The sequence below is a fragment of the Leopardus geoffroyi genome, chromosome C1 (genome assembly GCF_018350155.1).
Source record: "Leopardus geoffroyi isolate Oge1 chromosome C1, O.geoffroyi_Oge1_pat1.0, whole genome shotgun sequence".
In the NCBI taxonomy this organism is placed as follows: Eukaryota; Metazoa; Chordata; class Mammalia; order Carnivora; family Felidae; genus Leopardus; species Leopardus geoffroyi.
In genome coordinates, this window is record NC_059328.1 from 182,643,520 (window position 1) to 182,664,685 (window position 21,166).

General features: G+C 37.0%; 1 protein-coding gene across 5 annotated transcripts in view; it reads right to left on the bottom strand.

Moving 5' to 3' along the window:
- The window catches only part of DNAH7 (dynein axonemal heavy chain 7), a 277,543-nt gene that overhangs the window by 231,385 nt on the left and 24,992 nt on the right, over nucleotides 1-21,166 (bottom strand). For all 5 annotated transcript variants that reach the window (XM_045480573.1, XM_045480572.1, XM_045480576.1 and 2 more), the window contains 4 exons: nucleotides 13,717-13,804; nucleotides 12,446-12,626; nucleotides 10,277-10,352; nucleotides 8,654-8,779 (listed from right to left, as the gene is read on the bottom strand). In XM_045480573.1, coding sequence (XP_045336529.1) covers nucleotides 8,654-8,779; nucleotides 10,277-10,352; nucleotides 12,446-12,626; nucleotides 13,717-13,804 — 471 coding nt within the window. The remainder of the gene's footprint in view (nucleotides 1-8,653; nucleotides 8,780-10,276; nucleotides 10,353-12,445; nucleotides 12,627-13,716; nucleotides 13,805-21,166) is intronic.

Consider the following 21,166-nt stretch of genomic DNA (forward strand, 5'->3'; position numbering starts at 1 on the left):
GAGACCTATAAGACTCGTGACTGATCTCTCTTTTGAAACTTGGCAGGCCAGAAAGAATTGGCACGAGATTTTCAGTGTGCTAGACAGAAAAAATATGCAGCCGAGAATCCTTTATCCAGCAAGTCTGTCATTTAGAATAGAAGGAGAGATAAAGGTCTTCCCAAACAAACAAAAACTGAAGGAATTTGTCACCACTAAACCAGCCCTACAAGAGACCCTAAGGGGGACCCTGTGAGACAAAGTACCAGAGACATCACTACAAGCATAAAACATACAGACATCACAATGACTCTAAACCCGTATCTTTCTATAATAACACTGAATGTAAATGGATTAAATGCGCCAACCAAAAGACATAGGGTATCAGAATGGATAAAAAAACAAGACCCATCTATTTGCTGTCTCCAAGAGACTCATTTTAGACCTGAGGACACCTTTAGATTGAGAGTGAGGGGATGGAGAACTATTTATCATGCTACTGGAAGCCAAAAGAAAGCTGGAGTAGCCATACTTATATCAGACAAACTAGACTTTAAATTAAAGGCTGTAACAAGAGATGAAGAAGGACATTATATAATAGTTACAGGGTCTATCCATCAGGAAGAGCTAACAATTATAAATGTCTATGCACCGAATACCGGAGCCCCCAAATATATAAAACAACTACTCATAAACATAAGCAACCTTATTGATAAGAATGTGGTAATTGCAGGGGACTTTAACACCCCACTTACAGAAATGGATAGATCATCTAGACACACGATCAATAAAGAAACAAGGGCCCTGAATGAGACATTGGATCAGATGGGCTTGACAGATATATTTAGAACTCTGCATCCCAAAGCAACAGAATATACTTTCTTCTCGAGTGCACATGGAACATTCTCCAAGATAGATCATATATTGGGTCACAAAACAGCCCTTCATAAGTTTACCAGAATTGAAATTATACCATGCATACTTTCAGACCACAATGCTATGAAGCTTGAAATCAACCACAGAAAAAAGTCTGGAAAACCTCCAAAAGCATGGAGGTTAAAGAACACGCTACTAACAAATGAGTGGGTCAACCAGGCAGTTAGAGAAGAAATTAAAAAATATACGGAAACAAACGAAAATGAAAATACAACAATCCAAACGCTTTGGGACGCAGCGAAGGCAGTCCTGAGAGGAAAATACATTGCAATCCAGGCCTATCTCAAGAAACAAGAAAAATCCCAAATACAAAATCTAACAGCACACCTAAAGGAAATGGAAGCAGAACAGCAAAGGCAGCCTAAACCCAGCGGAAGAAGAGAAATAATAAAGATCAGAGCAGAAATAAACAATATAGAGTCTAAAAAAACTGTAGAGCAGATCAACGAAACCAACAGTTGGTTTTTTGAAAAAATAAACAAAATTGATAAACCTCTAGCCAGGCTTCTCAAAAAGAAAAGGGAGATGACCCAAATAGATAAAATCATGAATGAAAATGGAATGATTACAACCAATCCCTCAGAGATACAAACAATTATCAGGGAATACTATGAAAAATTATATGCCAACAAATTGGACAACCTGGAAGAAATGGACAAATTCCTGAACACCCACACTCTTCCAAAACTCAATCAGGAGGAAATAGAAAGCTTGAACAGACCCATAACCAGCGAAGAAATTGAATCAGTTATCAAAAATCTCCCAACAAATAAGAGTCCAGGACCAGATGGCTTCCCAGGGGAGTTCTACCAGACGTTTAAAGCAGAGATAATACCTATCCTTCTCAAGCTATTCCAAGAAATAGAAAGGGAAGGAAAACTTCCAGACTCATTCTATGAAGCCAGTATTACTTTGATTCCTAAACCAGACAGAGACCCAGTAAAAAAAGAGAACTACCGGCCAATATCCCTGATGAATATGGATGCAAAAATTCTCAATAAGATACTAGCAAATCGAATTCAACGGCATATAAAAAGAATTATCCACCATGATCAAGTGGGATTCATTCCTGGGATGCAGGGCTGGTTCAACATTCGCAAATCAATCAACGTGATACATCACATTAACAAAAAAAAAGAGAAGAACCATATGATCCTGTCAATCGATGCAGAAAAGGCCTTTGACAAAATCCAGCACCCTTTCTTAATAAAAACCCTTGAGAGAGTCGGGATAGAAGGAACATACTTAAAGATCATAAAAGCCATTTATGAAAAGCCCACAGCTAACATCATCCTCAACGAGGAAAAACTGAGAGCTTTTTCCCTGAGATCAGGAACACGACAGGGATGCCCACTCTCACCGCTGTTGTTTAACATAGTGCTGGAAGTTCTAGCATCAGCAATCAGACAACAAAAGGAAATCAAAGGCATCAGAATTGGCAAAGATGAAGTCAAGCTTTCGCTCTTTGCAGATGACATGATATTATACATGGAAAATCCGATAGACTCCACCAAAAGTCTGCTAGAATTGATACATGAATTCAGCAAAGTTGCAGGATACAAAATCAATGTACAGAAATCAGTTGCATTCTTATACACTAACAATGAAGCAACAGAAAGACAAATAAAGAAACTGATCCCATTCACAATTGCACCAAGAAGCATAAAATACCTAGGAATAAATCTAACCAAAGATGTAAAGGATCTGTATGCTGAAAACTATAGAAAGCTTATGAAGGAAATTGAAGAAGATTTAAAGAAATGGAAAGACATTCCCTGCTCATGGATTGGAAAAATAAATATTGTCAAAATGTCAATACTACCCAAAGCTATCTACACATTCAATGCAATCCCAATCAAAATTGCACCAGCATTCTTCTCGAAACTAGAACAAGCAATCCTAAAATTCATATGGAACCACAAAAGGCCCCGAATAGCCAAAGGAATTTTGAAGAAGAAGACCAAAGCAGGAGGCATCACAATCCCAGACTTTAGCCTCTACTACAAAGCTGTCATCATCAAGACAGCATGGTATTGGCACAAAAACAGACACATAGACCAATGGAATAGAATAGAAACCCCAGAACTAGACCCACAAATGTATGGCCAACTCATCTTTGACAAAGCAGGAAAGAACATCCGATGGAAAAAAGACAGCCTCTTTAACAAATGGTGCTGGGAGAACTGGACAGCAACATGCAGAAGGTTGAAACTAGACCACTTTCTCACACCATTCACAAAAATAAACTCAAAATGGATAAAGGACCTGAATGTGAGACAGGAAACCATCAAAACCTTAGAGGAGAAAGCAGGAAAAGACCTCTCTGACCTCAGCCGTAGCAATCTCTTACTCGACACATCCCCAAAGGCAAGGGAATTAAAAGCAAACGTGAATTACTGGAACCTTATGAAGATAAAAAGCTTCTGCACAGCAAAGGAAACAACCAACAAAACTAAAAGGCAACCAACGGAATGGGAAAAGATATTTGCAAATGACATATCGGACAAAGGGCTAGTATCCAGAATCTATAAAGAGCTCACCAAACTCCACACCCGAAAAACAAATAACCCAGTGAAGAAATGGGCAGAAAACATGAATAGACACTTCTCTAAAGAAGACATCCGGATGGCCAACAGGCACATGAAAAGATGTTCAGCGTCGCTCCTTATCAGGGAAATACAAATCAAAACCACACTCAGGTATCACCTCACGCCAGTCAGAGTGGCCAAAATGAACAAATCAGGAGACTATAGATGCTGGCGAGGATGTGGAGAAACGGGAACCCTCTTGCACTGTTGGTGGGAATGCAAATTGGTGCAGCCGCTCTGGAAAGCAGTGTGGAGGTTCCTCAGAAAATTAAAAATAGACCTACCCTATGACCCAGCAATAGTACTGCTGGGAATTTACCCAAGGGATACAGGAGTACTGATGCATAGGGGCACTTGTACCCCAATGTTCATAGCAGCACTCTCAACAATAGCCAAATTATGGAAAGAGCCTAAATGTCCATCAACTGATGAATGGATAAAGAAATTGTGGTTTATATACACAATGGAATACTACGTGGCAATGAGAAAAAATGAAATATGGCCTTTTGTAGCAACGTGGATGGAACTGGAGAGTGTGATGCTAAGTGAAATAAGCCATACAGAGAAAGACAGATACCAAATGGTTTCACTCTTATGTGGAGCCTGAGAAACTTAATAGGAACCCATGGGGGAGGGGGAGGAAAAAAGGGAAAAAAAAAAAAAAAGAGGTTAGAGTGGGAGAGAGCCAAAGCATAAGAGACTGTTAAAAACTGAGAACAAACTGAGGGTTGATGGGGGGTGGGAGGGAGGAGAGGGTGGGTAATGGGTATTGAGGAGGGCACCTTTTGGGATGAGCACTGGGTGTTGTATGGAAACCAATTTGATAATAAATTTCATATATTAAAAAAAAAATAAAAAATAAAAAAAAATTAAAAAAAGACTATAGGAGTAAGGGAAAAGATTGCTACTTTGCATTAGTTTGAACTTGGTTAGCTAGAGAATAATGTTAGGTTTCTAGGTCTCAAAGTTTTATGATGATGAGTCCTCTAACTGCCAAAATCTCTTCTTCATCTCAATTATCTATTAATAGAACCAAATAATAGGCTAAATCACTCAGGTCCTGAACCCCAGGACCTTTGCTAAAGGAAGATGCCATGTGATGTTCATCACAGGTTGAAACACATCTTGACCCTTGGATCCATCACTGATTTCAAGCAGGAGGGATTTCAACAGTTCAGACCCAACACTGCACACTTAGCACCAAGTCCGTCTCTGATTTTGTTCTCCTGTTCTCAAACTTAGTATCACTTCTTAAAGCGACCAAGTCACCCTCCAAATTTCACCCCAAGTGCCTGCATTTCTTGTTTGTTCCCTGAATTTTTCCTTTTCTTTGAAACACGTTTTGTTCTTGCCAGTCCCCCTCCCTCGTTACACTCAAAACAGCACACTATAGACCATGTTCTGCACTTGATTTTTTCCCTTACTACATCCTGGACACTTTACACATTAGCGCATTGAGATTGTGTTCATTTGGATTTTATCGCTCTGTAGTATTGCATTGTGTGAATGAATGTACTATAACTTTTTGATATGGTCCATAATTGATGGGCACTTGGTTGTTTCCAGTCTTTTATCAACAAATGCCACAACAAAGTATATGTGCTGCCGAAGCGAGCACTAAATGCCACAACAAAGAACATCATACCTATATGGTTTCCTACATTTTCAGGTGTATCTGTAGGCTAAGGTCTCAGAATTCAGATTGCTGGACTCAAATGTCAAAAAAAAAATTTAATTTTGATAGCTGAATTCCCCCTCGGAAGAGTATCCATTTCTCCAAGCCTTGCCAACTAAATGCGATGGCAATATGTTGGAATTTTGCCAATCTGATAGGAAATAGAAGGATTTCTTAGTGCAGTGTTTATTTCAATCTCTTTCCATTTCTCTTGTGAGTTAGATTAAGCATCTTTTTAATGCATTCAGGAGTGATGGAACTTCTATCTTCTGAATGCTTTGGGTAAGTGAATCCAAATTTCAATCTAGAAACATTTTCTTGGGCTCACCTTAATCAAATCATGAATTTTAAAAAAATTCATGTTATATTTTAACATAAGCTTCACTTAGACTTCCTTTTATATTCAACTACTGTCATTCATATTCTATGATAATTTCTACATATATATACATATACACACACACACACACACTTTACACATGTGTCTTCATATATACATACTGTTTTTCAAGCAAAAACACCTGTGTGCTGCATAGGTTATAATTGCATTCAAATGATATCTCTGACATTAAGTGGGTTCTATAAATCTAACTACTCAAAGACATGAACTTGCACATTCCCATCTACAGAGCATCCCCTTCAGGTTTCCACACATGCATTTTTACAGTCATTCGGATGATTTTTGCATTACCATCCCCTAACCCACTGCCACACATAGAGATGTCCTATATTTTCAAGACCTGCTGAGATTCAGGCCAAATGACTGTCACCTAGAGGAAAGATGCCCTGTATATTCAACACTGGCTCCTACTACGAGAGGCAGTACTCTTGACTGCCCACCACTCAACATTCACTTAGAAAAGGTGACTCATGTCTACAAGGGCGACTTTGGAGTTTGCTACCCATAGAAGGCAAAGCTTCTTTCTCATGTGTCTCTATCCTGGATTCTTTGAGGTTTGCTTCAGTTGCTGCTACTAGTACCTCTGCCGCCATGAACATGGACACCAATTTGGGGCACATCCATTCTTTATTGTGGTTTCATCTCCACGTTGGAACTTTTTCTTCCCTTTCCTCCTCTCAGTTTGTCTCTTGCAAACTTCTGACATCATCCAACAAAGTGTAGCCCTTTTTGGAAAATATGAGGCACTGAAGCCTGGCCTCCTAGCCTCCAGCACTACGTGTGGGTGGATATAAAAGAAAATGGCTCTGGTAGTATGGTGAAAATGAAATGTATTCCTGCATGCCAGCGTCCCTTGTGAAAGTGACACACTACATAGTACGACCTCATTACTGCATGCAAAATTAAACCATGAGTCTTTTCAGGAAGAAGTATTTGAGCCCCAGTATCCAAAAGAAAAGAAATGAGAAAAACACAGGCAGGGAGATAACCTCTCCCCATTCCAAAAGCCAAATTCAAGTGGTCAAGAAATCTACATTATAACAATGGGAAGCCAAAAGGATGCCCTTTCTAACAATCTGCAGTCTGACCAGCAAAAGCCATTTTTGTGCTATGTACGTGTGTACATTGTATGGATACACATATGTATTTGGTGATAGGAGATATCCCAATGGGTGGTTATCATGTGTCTTTGGCTGGGCTGGTGGAAAGAAGGGCAGAGATAAGGAAAAGAAAGGCTGGTGGAAGTCAAGCAAAGTAAAAAATACTGGACTTAAATATACCTGATCACATTTACAGGTTTATATAAAGTTAAATCTGCATAAAAAACTCGAATTAAAAAAAAAATTTTTAATGTTTATTCATTTTTGAGAGAGAGAGAGAGCATGGGCAGGAGAGGAGCAGAGAGAGAGGGGGACACAAAATCCAAGGCAGGCTCAAGGCTCTGAGCTATCAGCACAGACCCCGATGTACGGTCGGACCCATGAACAATGAGATCATGACCTGAGCCAAAGTTGGACGCTTAACTGACTGAGCCACCCAGGCACCCCTAGAATTTGTTTTTTAAAAAAGGCAGAAAGGGACAGAGTGAGGGAGGTGAGGGGCCTTGGACACCACATGGCCTTTTACCTGTGGGAAAACAGAGACCTAGAGAGGGAGGACAAGGGGTGAACTAGAGAGCTTAAAATCAGATGGTGGCCAAGCTCCAGCAATCTTGGATGGCTTCGCTTCCTGGAACGGACCTCAGGGATAGCCCTAGTAGGGCTAGAAGGGGCATACTAAAGATCCTAACTTTGGGAAGAGTTCAGAGAAGTTGGTCAGTGAGGTGCCCCTAGCATAGGTCCAGGGCTTTCCCAGGGGAAGACAACAGCTGCCTTCTGCAGCAGCCACAGCTCTTAATGCACTTCTAAAGACAGCAGCTTTCCTTTGGCTGGTTTTGGGAGGCAGAAACATGTGCTCATTTACTATGCCCTCCTGCCTGCAGAGCAATACATGGAACAAAACCCAGGAGACCCTGGAGAGCAGGTCACTTGTAACTGGGGCTGCAGTTGTGGGGCTTGAAATGGTTGGGGTGGGGTGGTGAGAATAGGCCCAGGCCACCTTGGAGACAAGGTGCCATCTCCTCTACCATAAGGCAGGGCCCATCCAGGTTCTGAGGTCCCTGAAGGGAAGCCTTCTTTAAAAAAAGTAAGTATAGGGGCGCCTGGGTGGCTCAGTTGGTTTAAGCGTCCAACTTCGGCTCCGGTCATGATCTCACGGTTCGTGGGTTCGAGCCCCACGTCGGGCTCTGTGCTGACAGCTCAGAGCCTGGAGTCCGCTTCGGATTCTGTGTCTCCCTCTCTCTCTGCTCCTCCCCCACTCATGCTCTGTCTCTCTCTCAAAAACAAACATTAAAAAAAAAAAAAAAGAAAAAGAAGTATAAATCTGTATTACTTTTGTATATTTTATGAAAGCCTCTGTCCACAGGTGCATGTTGCTGGGATGCCCCGCAGTGTCTTGGAAGAGGCCATACAAGGGGGTGGAATATGGAGCAGGAATTTCTAAACTGTGCGACCACCTGTCCTCAGCCCTAGGACCCAGGGTCCACAATGCCCACCAGCATCCACCTCCAGCCGTGCCAAGCACTTGCTACGTGTAGCTGGGCTGTCCCCACCGTGACAGTGTCTGTGAGGTGATTCATAATCCGTATCAACTTGAAGACCCAGGAACTTCAACTCCTGCCATTCAGGTGGGTAATATTTACTAGGTTTCTACCCCGTTTAGGTGATTGTAGCAGCTAATGTTCTGTGGGATTTAAAACACAGCATGACGATTCAGCCCTTTAACTGTGATTACCCCTTAAACTGTGTGTGGTAATGAGGTATGGGATATGGGGGTAGAATTGGGTTAGAGATAAAAGGCAATGTTCGTGTTTTACCCTACCTCTACATTGCTGATTTAAAACCATGTTTGAATACTGATGTTAAATATGTAGTTTATTGATTTGTAGTTAAATTAGTAAAAGAAATAATTAAGGTGTGACAAAATAGCTTTCATCACTCTTTTGAAAAGAAGCTCCATAAAGCCAGAAGTACTCACTTAAAAGTATTGTGCCACAAATCTAGTACAGCCAACATTGTAGGGTTTATTGCGTTCAAGTGATCCTTAATGTAATTGCTTGCAGCTAAAAAAGATTTCCTCCAAGGTTTTGGAAGAATTTCCATCCTGAAAAGAAAGAAAAAACAATCATTTATCTTTCAAAATCAAAACAAAGTATTGTTATAGTGTCCTTTTTTGAATAATAATGGCTTCATTTTAATAAAAAGTATGACATATCCCTTGCTATAACAACAAAACACATAATTATGTATTGAAATACATAAAGGTCATACTTTTTATGGTTCGGTATAATTTTAGAATAATTAACACATATGAAATTAGACTTGAATCTTTTTTTTTTTTTTTTTTGAAGTTTTAAGTAATCTTGACGCCCAACATGGGACTCAAACTCATGACCTGAGATCAAGAGTCACATGCTCTTCTGACTGAGCCAGCCAGGTGCCCCATAGACTCGAATCTATAATATATAAGATAACTAATTTTTCCTTTAAATATTTGATCAAGTCCACAAATAACTCGTAAATGATCAGATAGAAACAGAAGCAGAGTTTTTTCACGTCTTCAAAGAATTTCAAGACACTAAATGTTTAAGTTTTTCTGCTTTTTTTTAAACATTTTAAGAACATAGTCCAGCCCACCTGTGGAAATCCCCTTGAACTTAACCTCTGTTAATGTGTAAAGGACACTTCCCAAATCACCAGCACTAATGTCCTTATTTGAAGACATTTACTGCTTAACTCCTATGACTTGAATAGTCATCCTTAATATATTAAGGATTCGCCATTTTCATCTTTCAGAGTATATTTAAACATTTACATTTGATGCCTACAATTTTTTAATTCTCACTGATTTTAAACACTTAATCTTGTTTTATTATATAGTAAGCTTAATTCAGTTTTTCAGTTGTAGTCATACTACCTTTACAATTACAAAAGATGATTTTTGTCTTTCCCCAGGAGAAAAGCTGTTTTCCACAGAAGATATGTTGGAAGTGGCTACATATCTTTTTGTGGCTGTTATAGGAAAACAACCTGAGGCACTTTTAAATAATATGAAAGAAGAAAAACTGAATTGTTTACTAAACTATAAAAACATAAGTTCTATTCTTTAAACTGTTTAGAGATTTATTCCTAAATGTTAATTATTTTAGGAAAATATATAGCTAGTGGGTTTTTCTATTATATGTTCTATATTTTAATCTATGTAACAAATTGCAATATACTCTATATGTGCATATTTTTTGCAATGTTTGCACTGTGTTTTTACGCATTCCAATTGCCATCAAGCTTTTATACCACTATTATATGCGAAGCCTGTGCTAGTAGCCTTGGAAATACAAAGATCTGTATCAAGTTCTTTCACCAGGGTATTTATGTTTTAACCACATAGATATCATCTGTCTGTCTACCCATCTATCCCTGGATTTGTAAATGTAACGTATTAGGGCTTAAATACATAAGTATAATAAGAATAATCAGTTGTATATGAGGTACATAAGTTGTAAGCATGTACATGAGAAAATATAACGAGTGTGTGAATCTATATACACCTACACAGGAATGGTCACATAATCAATATTCTTTGAGAAACTTGATCACTTACTCAGCACGATGGGGTGGAAGTTCATCTGGTTTTTTATCATCCTCTTTTTCTCTAGGATCTTTTAAAACAAAATCAACTAAAAAGAAAATTGAGAAGTTCTGGTAAATAACCTTATATTAATTACAGTATATTTCCAAGCAATTGCAAAACTAATTGCACTAAAATCAATTATTTAAATTATATTATTTAAAATAATGGAGTAATTTGTGCATTTATGAATATAAAAATATTTATGAGAAAAATCTGTAATGTGTGTGCCTTTGAGAGTATGTGTTCTCTTAACAATGTGTCCCTATTATTTCATTCGAAAACAATGATTGCTTTTAAAATTACACTTTCCTTTATAGCTATTCCACCGAAAGTAGTTCTCACTGAAGGTCAACAATACAATCATAGTAGTTTCCTTTCACTGAGGAAACATTCATATTGCTTTGTTCTCTTTTAAGTTGCATAAAACAATCCAGTTATCAAATCAGTAAAGGGAGCTACACTTCAGCTTCTATCTTCTATGGTCATATTAATTCACAGTTAACTCTAATTTTCCTGCCTGTCCTTTAAGATGCTCTAAAATGTAAATATGTTATCACCCCTCTGCTTAAAATCCTTTGGTGACTCTCCTTTAAGTCTGAATGCTTTAAAGAGACCTAGAAGGCCCTTCAGATTCTGTCCCCTTCCCAAATGCACCCTATGCTTTGGCCATCATGACCACTTGCAAGCCCAGAAGGGGCTTTCACATGTGTCTTCCAATGTTCACACCATTTCCTCTACTAAGCACACTCCCTAGCATTCAGTTTGTGTGTCAAGACGATTTAGGCACGTCCAGAGTTCTTCCTACCAAATCAGGCATGAGCTCTTCTCCCTTACAGCATGTCCTCGGCTTCCCTCCTCATTGTGCCTGCTATTTTGTAATTAGTGGTTTGCCCATCTCCCTCATTACAACGATGAGCTCCTTGGGGGCAAAGATTTGGCTTTTTATCTTTACATTACCAGGACACTCAATAAGAGTCTCAAATCCAGTAAATGCCCTCCTACCCAAAAGGAATCCGGGCAACTCCAAAACATGATGATTTCTCCAGTTTTAAAGATGACATCAATTATATCAGGTTTATAATACCGATTAATTGGAGAACTTTTTCAAAAAATATATTTTTGAGAAAGAGTGCATGAGCAGGGGAGGGGTAGAGAGAGAGGGGGCAGAGGATCCAAGGCAAACTCCCACTGACAGCAGCAAGCCCAATGTGGGGCTCGAACTCACAGACCCTGAGACTGTGACCTGAGCCAAAGTCGGATGCTCAACCAAGAACTTTTAAGTATAGATTCGAAAGCCCTGCCTCCAGAGATTTTAATTCAGATGGGTTCAGAAATCAGGATGTTAAAAATTATTCTGATGATTAGTCACCCTTAGAATCTATCAGTCTATGCCAGGACTCAGCAAAATTTTTATGTAAAGGGCTTGATTATAAATATAATACTTATATATTATTTATAATATTGATTATAAATTAAAAAATACAGAGAAAAGGCGTCTATCAACTATTCATCTCTGCTCTTTAAAAAAATTTTTTTTAACATTTATTTATTTTTGAGAGACAGAGCAAGACAGAGCATGAGTGGGGGAGGGGCAGAGAGAGAAGACGACACAAAATCCGAAGCAGGCTCGAGGCTCTGAGCTGTCAGCACAGAGCCCGATGCGGAGCTCAAACTCACTGACCTCAAGATCATGACCTGAATCAAAGTCAGACGCTTAACCAACTGAGCCACCTAGGTGCCTCTCATCTCTGCTCTTATTGCTCAAAAGCAGCCACAAACCATACGCAAATGAATGTGTATAGCTATATCCCAATAAAACTTTATTTACAAAAACAGGCAGTGAGCCAGACTTGGACCTGTGAGCTGTAGTTTGCCAACCCCTGGTCCATAGCAACAATTTTTACTTAATCACCTCCTGTCCTTTGCTGAGAAGATATAACCCTACAAAAAAAAAAAAAAAAAAAAAAAAAAAGATGGATTTTTACATTTTTTGCAGTACTTTATTAATGAAATTTGCCTAAGATCTCAAGCAATGAAATAGCAATGCAAGAAGCAGTATAATATAATAGTTTCAAGTATAGGTATTAACTTTCAGTTAATAAGACACATTCGAGTTAGAAAACAAAAATACTGATTTACCTATGGATTTTTTTACACTAAGAAGATAATCTTCTCTCATTTCATCAGATAATGCAAGTATGCTGTTAGTGAGGACTTTTAGATGTTGGGGGACTAAATTCAATACGTGCTCTAGCCAAGAATCTTCCATTGGGGCTACGTGGTCTGTATCAATTCCATGGTGAATATAATAGTAATATCTCTGCATATAGAAGATGGAGAAAAAAGATGGGTTTAGTCCTATAATTGCGTTCATCAAAAATAAAACTAGTGAGAAAAATCAAAGTTTTAGGAAAACAAAGTATTTACAAATCATAACAAAGTATTTTGTGCAATTCTTGGAGGCACTATTGGAGATGCCCTAAATTTAAAAAATACATGATGTTTCATGAAAATTAAAGCTCTTACCTCAGTTGATAACTATAAAATATCAAGTTATATTACCAAATATATAACATACTAAGCAGAACCCATGCTGAAGTAGAATTTAGTGCTTTATAAATATGTAAAAGTGTGGTAAATTAATTTTTCTTCTTTTATTATTGATAATCAAGTCCATCTTACAAGCTGCAAGTGAACCAGTATCCCTACACATTAAGCTCAGAAATCTATGACAGGATTTAGGAAACTTCCAATTGGCTTATTAATAGTCCATATTATAATTTTACACCTGCTATTAAAGGTGTACATAAAATATTCATTTTAGGACATAATAGGATTTCTCTAGCAATGGACATTCAACTTTGATATATTTTCGCTAATTTTTACATGTCACTTATGAGAAAAAATTTTAAACATCAAAATATTTTTTCAAAAACACTCTCAAATTAGTAATGTTAAAGTCTTTGACATTTACGTTTAAAACAATTCTTCTGTATTTGAAATACTAGAAGAATTGTATTTCTAATGTAACTTAATATGCTTTGTGAAGTGTCCATTATGTAACTAAGATAGTTTCCCATAGAAGAATAAAGACACATAAAAGCTATACAAGACTGAGGCTCATTTTAACAAAGGGAGCAAGTAAACCAGCGATTCTTTAATTGTGGTCTTAGGTGGCAAGGGAGACAATGATCTTAATCTAATAGAACAGATTAACACATATGAAATTAGACTTGAATCTTTTTTTTTTTTTTTTGAAGTTTTAAGTAATCTTCACGCCCAACATGGGGCTCAAACTACATCCACAGAGTTCCACAAGAGAGGAGCGCAGAATAATCTCAAAAGTATAAAAGTATCTTCAAGTGCTTCCTTTACATTCAATGATAGCGACAAAAGAGACAGCCCATTACCAAGATGTCTTTCTCTATTGCAGAAGTGGTCAGTTTGGGAAATGTGCTTTCATCAGGGCTAGCTGAGTCTAAGACAGCATCTTGTTGCCTAAGAAAATGATAAACACACTATTCAACTAAACATGAAAGGCAGTCAGAATATACATTAGTGGATATATAGCTGACCCTTGAACAACTCAACTTTGAACTGTGCAAGTTCACTTATACATATTTTTTATTGTACAGTGTTGTAAATGTATTTTATTTTTTTCTAAGTATTTTCTTTAGCTTACTGTAAAACTACAGTATATAATACACATTAAAAATATGTGTGAAATGACTGTTTATATTATAAGGCTTCTAGTCAACAGTAGGCTATTAACAGTCAAGTTTTTGGAGAGTCAAAAGCTATACATGAATTTTCAACTGTGGCGGGGTCAGTGCCCCTAACCCCTAAGTTGTTCAAGGGTCAACTATAAAAAAATCAGGACCATTTCCTATTAAATCATAAGAATGAGCTGTTGAACACTTTATTTATAGTGCACATAATACATATTTGTTTGATACCACATTCTTCCCAGAACGCTTCCTCTTTATTCATAGAGATAGTTACAGTGGAAGTGATTGCAAGACCTAATTCAGAGGCTACATTCTTCTTGATGGGCTTTGCTCATTCTTCCTCATGACTCCAAACTCTCTCTCTCTCTTCTTTGAAATTCTATAGGAGTACTCTTGCAGTATTACTAAAATATTTATAGTTATTTATAAATAAGGGATTTAAAAGAGCACTGATGGAAAATATTATAAATGTAGACACAGATAAATTCTTGAAAAAAATCATTTCTCAGATATCTAAAGATATATAATACAAGCTAGCAAAAAGTAACATAGCTCATACATTCCTATGTATTTATTATTGGCTAACTGTTCATGAAATACTAACAGGGTTGATAGCTATAATTCAGTTCAAACTCTATACCAGATACGAGCCACATTTTGTGGCTTCTTCTGGGGTACCACTGTGGAGAAAGACATAGTTCACATCTTCAGGAAAATTAGTTGTTCTGGGATGGCTTTAACTTCTTTATCATTAAATGTATCATGCTCTAGATCCCAAGTTCATCTGAGATGGATACAGGTCAGTGATGCTATATAATAAAATATTCCCTCCCACTAACTACCCAGTGAGTGGAGACTGGAGGCTTATTGAACATCTGTCTGAGATACCATACTAAGATAGATACCAGGATGCATCGTCTAAATCATTCTGTCTTTTGCAAATCCAGGAGTCAAATACTTTGTGAACTTTATACTCATTTTTTCAATTATATGGATCAGGGAAAAGAGTCAATGCAATAGCTCAGGTAATGTCTTAGTTTAATTCAGTACATAGTAGATGCTTAACAAATGTTTATCAGACATTTGGGAACAAGAATATAAAAGGAGCAGCGGAAGATCTTCAAGGTTTTCTACACTCGGAGTGAGAAGGGTTGACTATTCTAATTATAAAAAAAGTCATCTCATTATTTTGATTACACAGTCAAGAGGTACTAATTCAACAGTAATGGACTTCAAGAATCAGGACATCTGCACGCAGATTCTGCCGCCATAATGTATGATCTTAATAACTGTGTTGTTCATGTTTTTAATGGAAGAAAGTCTCCTCTGTTATTTACCTTGCTAAACCCAGGGAGTCCAACAAGCTTCATCCTCTGTGTGAGCAATGCCTGCCTAGAAGAGTGCAGTAAGGTCAGGGAAGGTGAAGAGGAAGTTGGGGGCTATAGGGCCAGCTGCACAAGTTATTGCAGTCATAATGAAGATCCTTTCAGCTCTAAAACTCTAGGATTCAATCATTCCATGGCTATAGGCTAAGATTCTGCTCTCTAGAAACAATAAAAACTTTTTATTGATCACCTAGTCAGGCCCTCAACATCTTCACATGTTATCTCTAATCCTCACACCTATTGTTAGAAGAGACAGAGAAATCATCACAGATGAGCAACTGAATGTCAGAGAGATTAAATAGCTTCCCCTTTGTGTTTGTTAATTAAGTACAAACAACAAGGATTTGTCCATCCATATGTGCTTTCAAACTGCCATGCTCTTTCCAGCAGAACAATATTCCTTTCAGAAATAAATCTAAAGGCGACACTTTACCTGACTAAAGAGAAAATATGATGTACCTCATTTCCTAAAAATGAAAAAACTATATTGATTTTCTTTATTAATTCAATAGAGATATTGAGTCAAGATGGTGGCAAAAACATCCCTTTTTTTCAAGTTTCCACATGAAAATGGCAGTAATTTTAACCAAGGACTGTAAAGAGACTAGAGGATCATCAGTTGAGATATTTCAACAAATTTCTGGAACATGAAAAGAAGAGAGAAGACAGATAAAACAGTTGAAAACACCATAGCCCATAACTCATGTAAGAAGACAACCAATCTGCCTACGAGATCCTTAGGAAAGGCTCTGATCTTGGAGTCAGCAGGTACCAAAGGAGAAAAGGAGTAGAATGGCTGTAAATAAGGAATTTATTTTCTGACCTTTATGCCAGCAAATTAGACAACTTCAGTGAAAATAGATTCCTAAAAAGCAAAAATACCAAACATGACTCAAGAAGAAATAGAAAATCTGGATATATAACAAGTAAACTAATTGAAGGAGTAATTAATAATCTTCCCACAAAGAAAACTTCAGGTCTGGTTGGCTTCAAAAAGTTCCATCAAACAAGGATGAAACAATACCAATTCTACCTAAACTCATTCAGAAGAGAGAGGAGGTAAAAACACTTCCCAACTCATTTTGAGGCCTACAGCCAAAGACATGACAATAAAAGTACAGACCCATATCATTCATTAATATGGACTTGAAAACCGTGAACACAATATTAGCAAATCAAATCCAGCAACACACAAAAAGGATTGTACATAATGACTAAGTGAAAGGGATGTAAGCTTTAACCTGAAAGGCAGTTAATATACTATACTGAAAGATTAAAGGACAAAAACAAATTCTCATTTCAATGGACACTGAAAAAGCACTGGACAGAAATTCAGCATCCATTTACAATAACATCTCTCAACCAACTAGGAAAAGAAGCAATCTTTTTAACTTGATAAAGGGTATGTGAAAAACCTACAAGTAACATCCTACATAAATGTGAAAGACTGAATGGTTTCCCACTAAGACTGGGAAGTCCACTATCACCAATCCTATTTCAAAATATACTGAAGAACCTAACAAGTGCAAAATGGAAAGGGAGAAAGATGTAAGACACTGGACATGAAGTAAAACTGTATTTGTAGACAACATAATTGTATACATAGGAATTCTATGATATCTTTTAAAAAGCTCCGGAACTAGTAAGCAAGTTTAGTAAGGTCTTACAGATAGGAGATCAGTAAGTAAAAATCAATTGATTTTTCTGTATACTGGCCAAGAACAATCCAAAAATTAAATAATTCCATTCACATCAAAAAGTACTGAAGATCTTTTTAAAAGAAGTACAAGACATATATTACAAACACAAGACTGCATTGCAAGGAGCAATTAAAGAAAAACTAAATAAAAAGTTCATGTTTATGGACTAGAAGATTCAATATTATTAAAATGGCAATCATCATAAAATCAATCTGCAAATTCAATACAATGACTACTAAATCCTAGTAGGCTTTTTTTTTTAATTGTTTTTTTTTTATTTTTTTTTTCAATGTTTATTTATTTTTGGGACAGAGAGAGACAGAGCATGAACAGGGGAGGGGCAGAGAGAGAGGGAGACACAGAATCGGAAACAGGCTCCAGGCTCTGAGCCACCAGCCCAGAGCCTGACGCGGGGCTCGAACTCACGGACCGCGAGATCATGACCTGGCTGAAGTCGGACGCTTAACCGACTGCGCCACCCAGGCGCCCCTTAAATTGTTTTTAATGTTTATTTATTTTTGAGACAGAGAGAGACAGAGCGTGAGTGGGGGAGGGGCAGAGAGAGAGAGGGAGACACAGAATCTGAAACAGGCTCCAGGCTCTGAGCTGTCAGCACAGAGCCCAACGCGGGGCTTGAACCCAAGAACCGTGAGATAATGACCTGAGCTGAAGTCAGACGCTTAACTGACTGAGCCACCCCAAGGGCTTTTTTTTTTTTAAACAGAAACTGACAAGCTGGTCTTAAAATGTATATGAAAATGCAAAAGACCTAGAATAGCCAAAGCCATTTTGAAATAGGATAATAAATGTTATGGACTTAAACTATCTAATTTCAAACTATAAAGTTTGAGTGATCAAGACAGAATAGTAGTGGTGTAAACATGGAAATATAGACCAATGGACCAGAAACAGAACCCCATATATGGTCAAATGATTTTTGACAAAGGTGCCAACCTAATTCAATGGGAATAGTCTTTTCAACAAAGGGGGCTGAAACATTTAGATATCTATATGCAAAAAATTGAACCTCAACCCTATCTCATACGATAAACTAAATCATGCACATAAATATAAGAGGTAAAACTATTTTAAGAATAAACTAAGAAAACCTAGAAAATCTTGTGACAGAAAAGGATTCTTAGATATGACTCCAAAAGCATCAATCAAAGAAAAAATTAATAAATGTGAGCTTCATCAAAATTTAAAACTTTCACTTTCCAAAAAATACCATTAAGAAAATGAAAAGATAAGTCACAGCCTGGAAGAAAATATTTTCAAAAGATAGATCTAATAAAAGACTTGCATAGGAAATATTTCAAGCACTTGTACAATGCATTAGTAGAAAGATAAACAACCCAATTTTTTAAAAGTGGACAAAAGATTTAAATACACATTTCAAAGAAATTATATGAATGTCAAACAACCACCAGAAAAGATGCCCATAACCATTAGTCATTAGGGGCATATAATTTTAAAGCCATAATGAGATAAAATAACACATCTACTAGAATGGCTAGAATAGGCAAAACAAAACAAAAAAAGTGTGGACAAGGATGTGGAAAAACTAGAAACCTCTTTGTACACTGCTTGTGAGATTGTCAAATGGTGTAGCCACTTGGAAAACAGTTCAGCAATATCTTTAAAAGTTAAACATATACCTACTATACAATCATTTCTATAATTTGGCATCTAGCCAGGAGAAATGAAAACATATCCACAAAAAGACTTGCACTCAAATGTTCGTTCATAGTAACACTTTCAGATAGCCCAAAACTACAAAAATAAACAAAACGAATGGATTAAAAAAACATTCTAGGAATCTGTTTATATAAAATTTTAGAAAGGATAAAACTATAAAAACACAACACAGATCAATGATTGCCTGGGGCAACCAGTGGTAGAGAGAATTAATGGAAACGGACAAAATTTTTATGGATGATGAAAATATTCTAAACCTAGATTTTGGTTAAGGTTGAACTGTAGAAATTTACTAAAATTCATTCAATTGTACACATAACCTTGAGGAATTTAATGGTATGTAAGTTATATCTCAAAGAAGCTGTTTTTAAGCCTCTCTAGTAGGCTTTGAAAATAAAATATTCAGGAAAAGAAAGACAGGTTGACAGAGTACAAATACAGAGTACAAATAAAGTAATGACAAATAGAGTGATGTAAGCTTCTCATCAACAATGATACAAGTCATGGTGGCTACAGTTGATAGTACTCTATTATATGACTGAAATTTGCTAAAAGTAGAACTTAGGCGTTCTCACACACACACAAAAAAGGTGAAGATGTGAGACGATGGATGTGTTAACTAACTTGACTGTGGGGATCCTTTCACAATATATACATATATTTTCACATTGTACACTTTAAACATATTCCAATTTTATTTGTCAATTATATCTTAATAAAGCTGGGGAAAAACAATACATAAAATAAAAATATTAACCAATTTTTTTGTCTTTTAAAGTTTATTTATTTTGAGAGATAAAGAGAACATGTGTGTGCAACCTGAAGACGGGGCAGAGAGAGAGGGAGAGAGAAAATCCCAAGCAGGCTCCATGCTGTCAGCACAGAGCCCAACACTGAGCTCGATCCCATGGACTGTGAGATCATGACCTGAGCAGAAATCAAAACTCAGACACTTAACTGACTTAGCCACCCAGGTGCCCTGGCTAATATTTTTCACCCAAAGTTTTCAGATATAAGGTAAAAATTGCAATTATCCTTTCATTTTGTAGCCAGCTTTGTCATTAATTCAGGGGTAAGGAAAAAACAGAGACCTTTACAGAGATGAGTGTCTCAAGTTAACTCCCCGTAGATTCTCACTGAAACAACTACTGAAGGGTGAACTTCAGCAAAACAGAAAATGCACCCAGAAGAGTAGAATGCAAAGGCAATTTTCCAAGAAATTAGAAAACATGTTAGTAATCTCAGCGTTAAGAAAAAAAGTATGGGGAATATAAGGACCTGGTAGAACTAAAATATTATAAAAACATTAGTAGAAATAAAATGAAGAATGATCACATGGAGAATGCCAAGGAAAGTTTAGAGCTAAGTTAGAGCAGTCCAAGATCCCTTTGTGTTATTCAGGGGCAAGACAGATAAAATTGAATTTTAAACGTTGAAAAGTATAAATTACAATATGTGGTTTTAAATATTAGGGTAACCAGGGGTGCCTGGGTGGCTCAGTCGGTAAAGCATCCAACTTCAGCTCCAGTCATTATCTCAAGGTCCGTGAGTTCGAGCCCCGCGTCGGGCTCTGTACTGACAGCTCAGAGCCTGGAGCCTGCTTCAGATTCTGTATCTCCCTCTCTCTGCCCCTCCCCTGCTTGCACTCTCTCTCTCAAAAATAAACATTCAAAAATATTAAAAATAAATAAATGTTAGGGTAACCACTGTGTTTGATAGCTTTTAAGCCAATAGAAATAAAGGGAGAAGAGAGAAAATTCAATTCAATAGAAAGCAGAAAAAAGAAGCAAAAAGAAGCAAAGGCAATATAGTAAATATATAGTAAACAACAAAGTACAAAATAAATTGGTAGAAGCACACATGTATATGAAATGCCAACAACTATAAATGGGATTAAACATAATATTAAAGTATAGAAACTCTAAGATTGAATTTCAATATATCTATCCATATCCTATTTATAAACGGCATAACTAAAAAATGACATAAAATGGCTAAAAAGAGACTACTGTTTCTTTTACTACAACAACAAAGATAATCTGAAAAACCTCCCAGTACCATTCTATAAATGTTGGAGAATATGGCACGTTCCTTTTGAATGCATAGATGAGCTCACAAAAAAAAAAAAAAAAAGAAAGGAAATACTCAGGAGAAAAAAAAAAAATGGAATGGCAATCATCAAAATCCTGAGGCTACATTTATGGGGTCCAGGGCCTTGGACTTAAAAGCCCATGTCAATCAGGAGGTAAGGAGATGATTCCATAGGGCTGAGTGAAATGAAGAATTCAAAGTGAGGCCCCTTGTGTGAAGCTAAAACCCAAGACCAGCTCTATCCTCAAGCAGATAAGG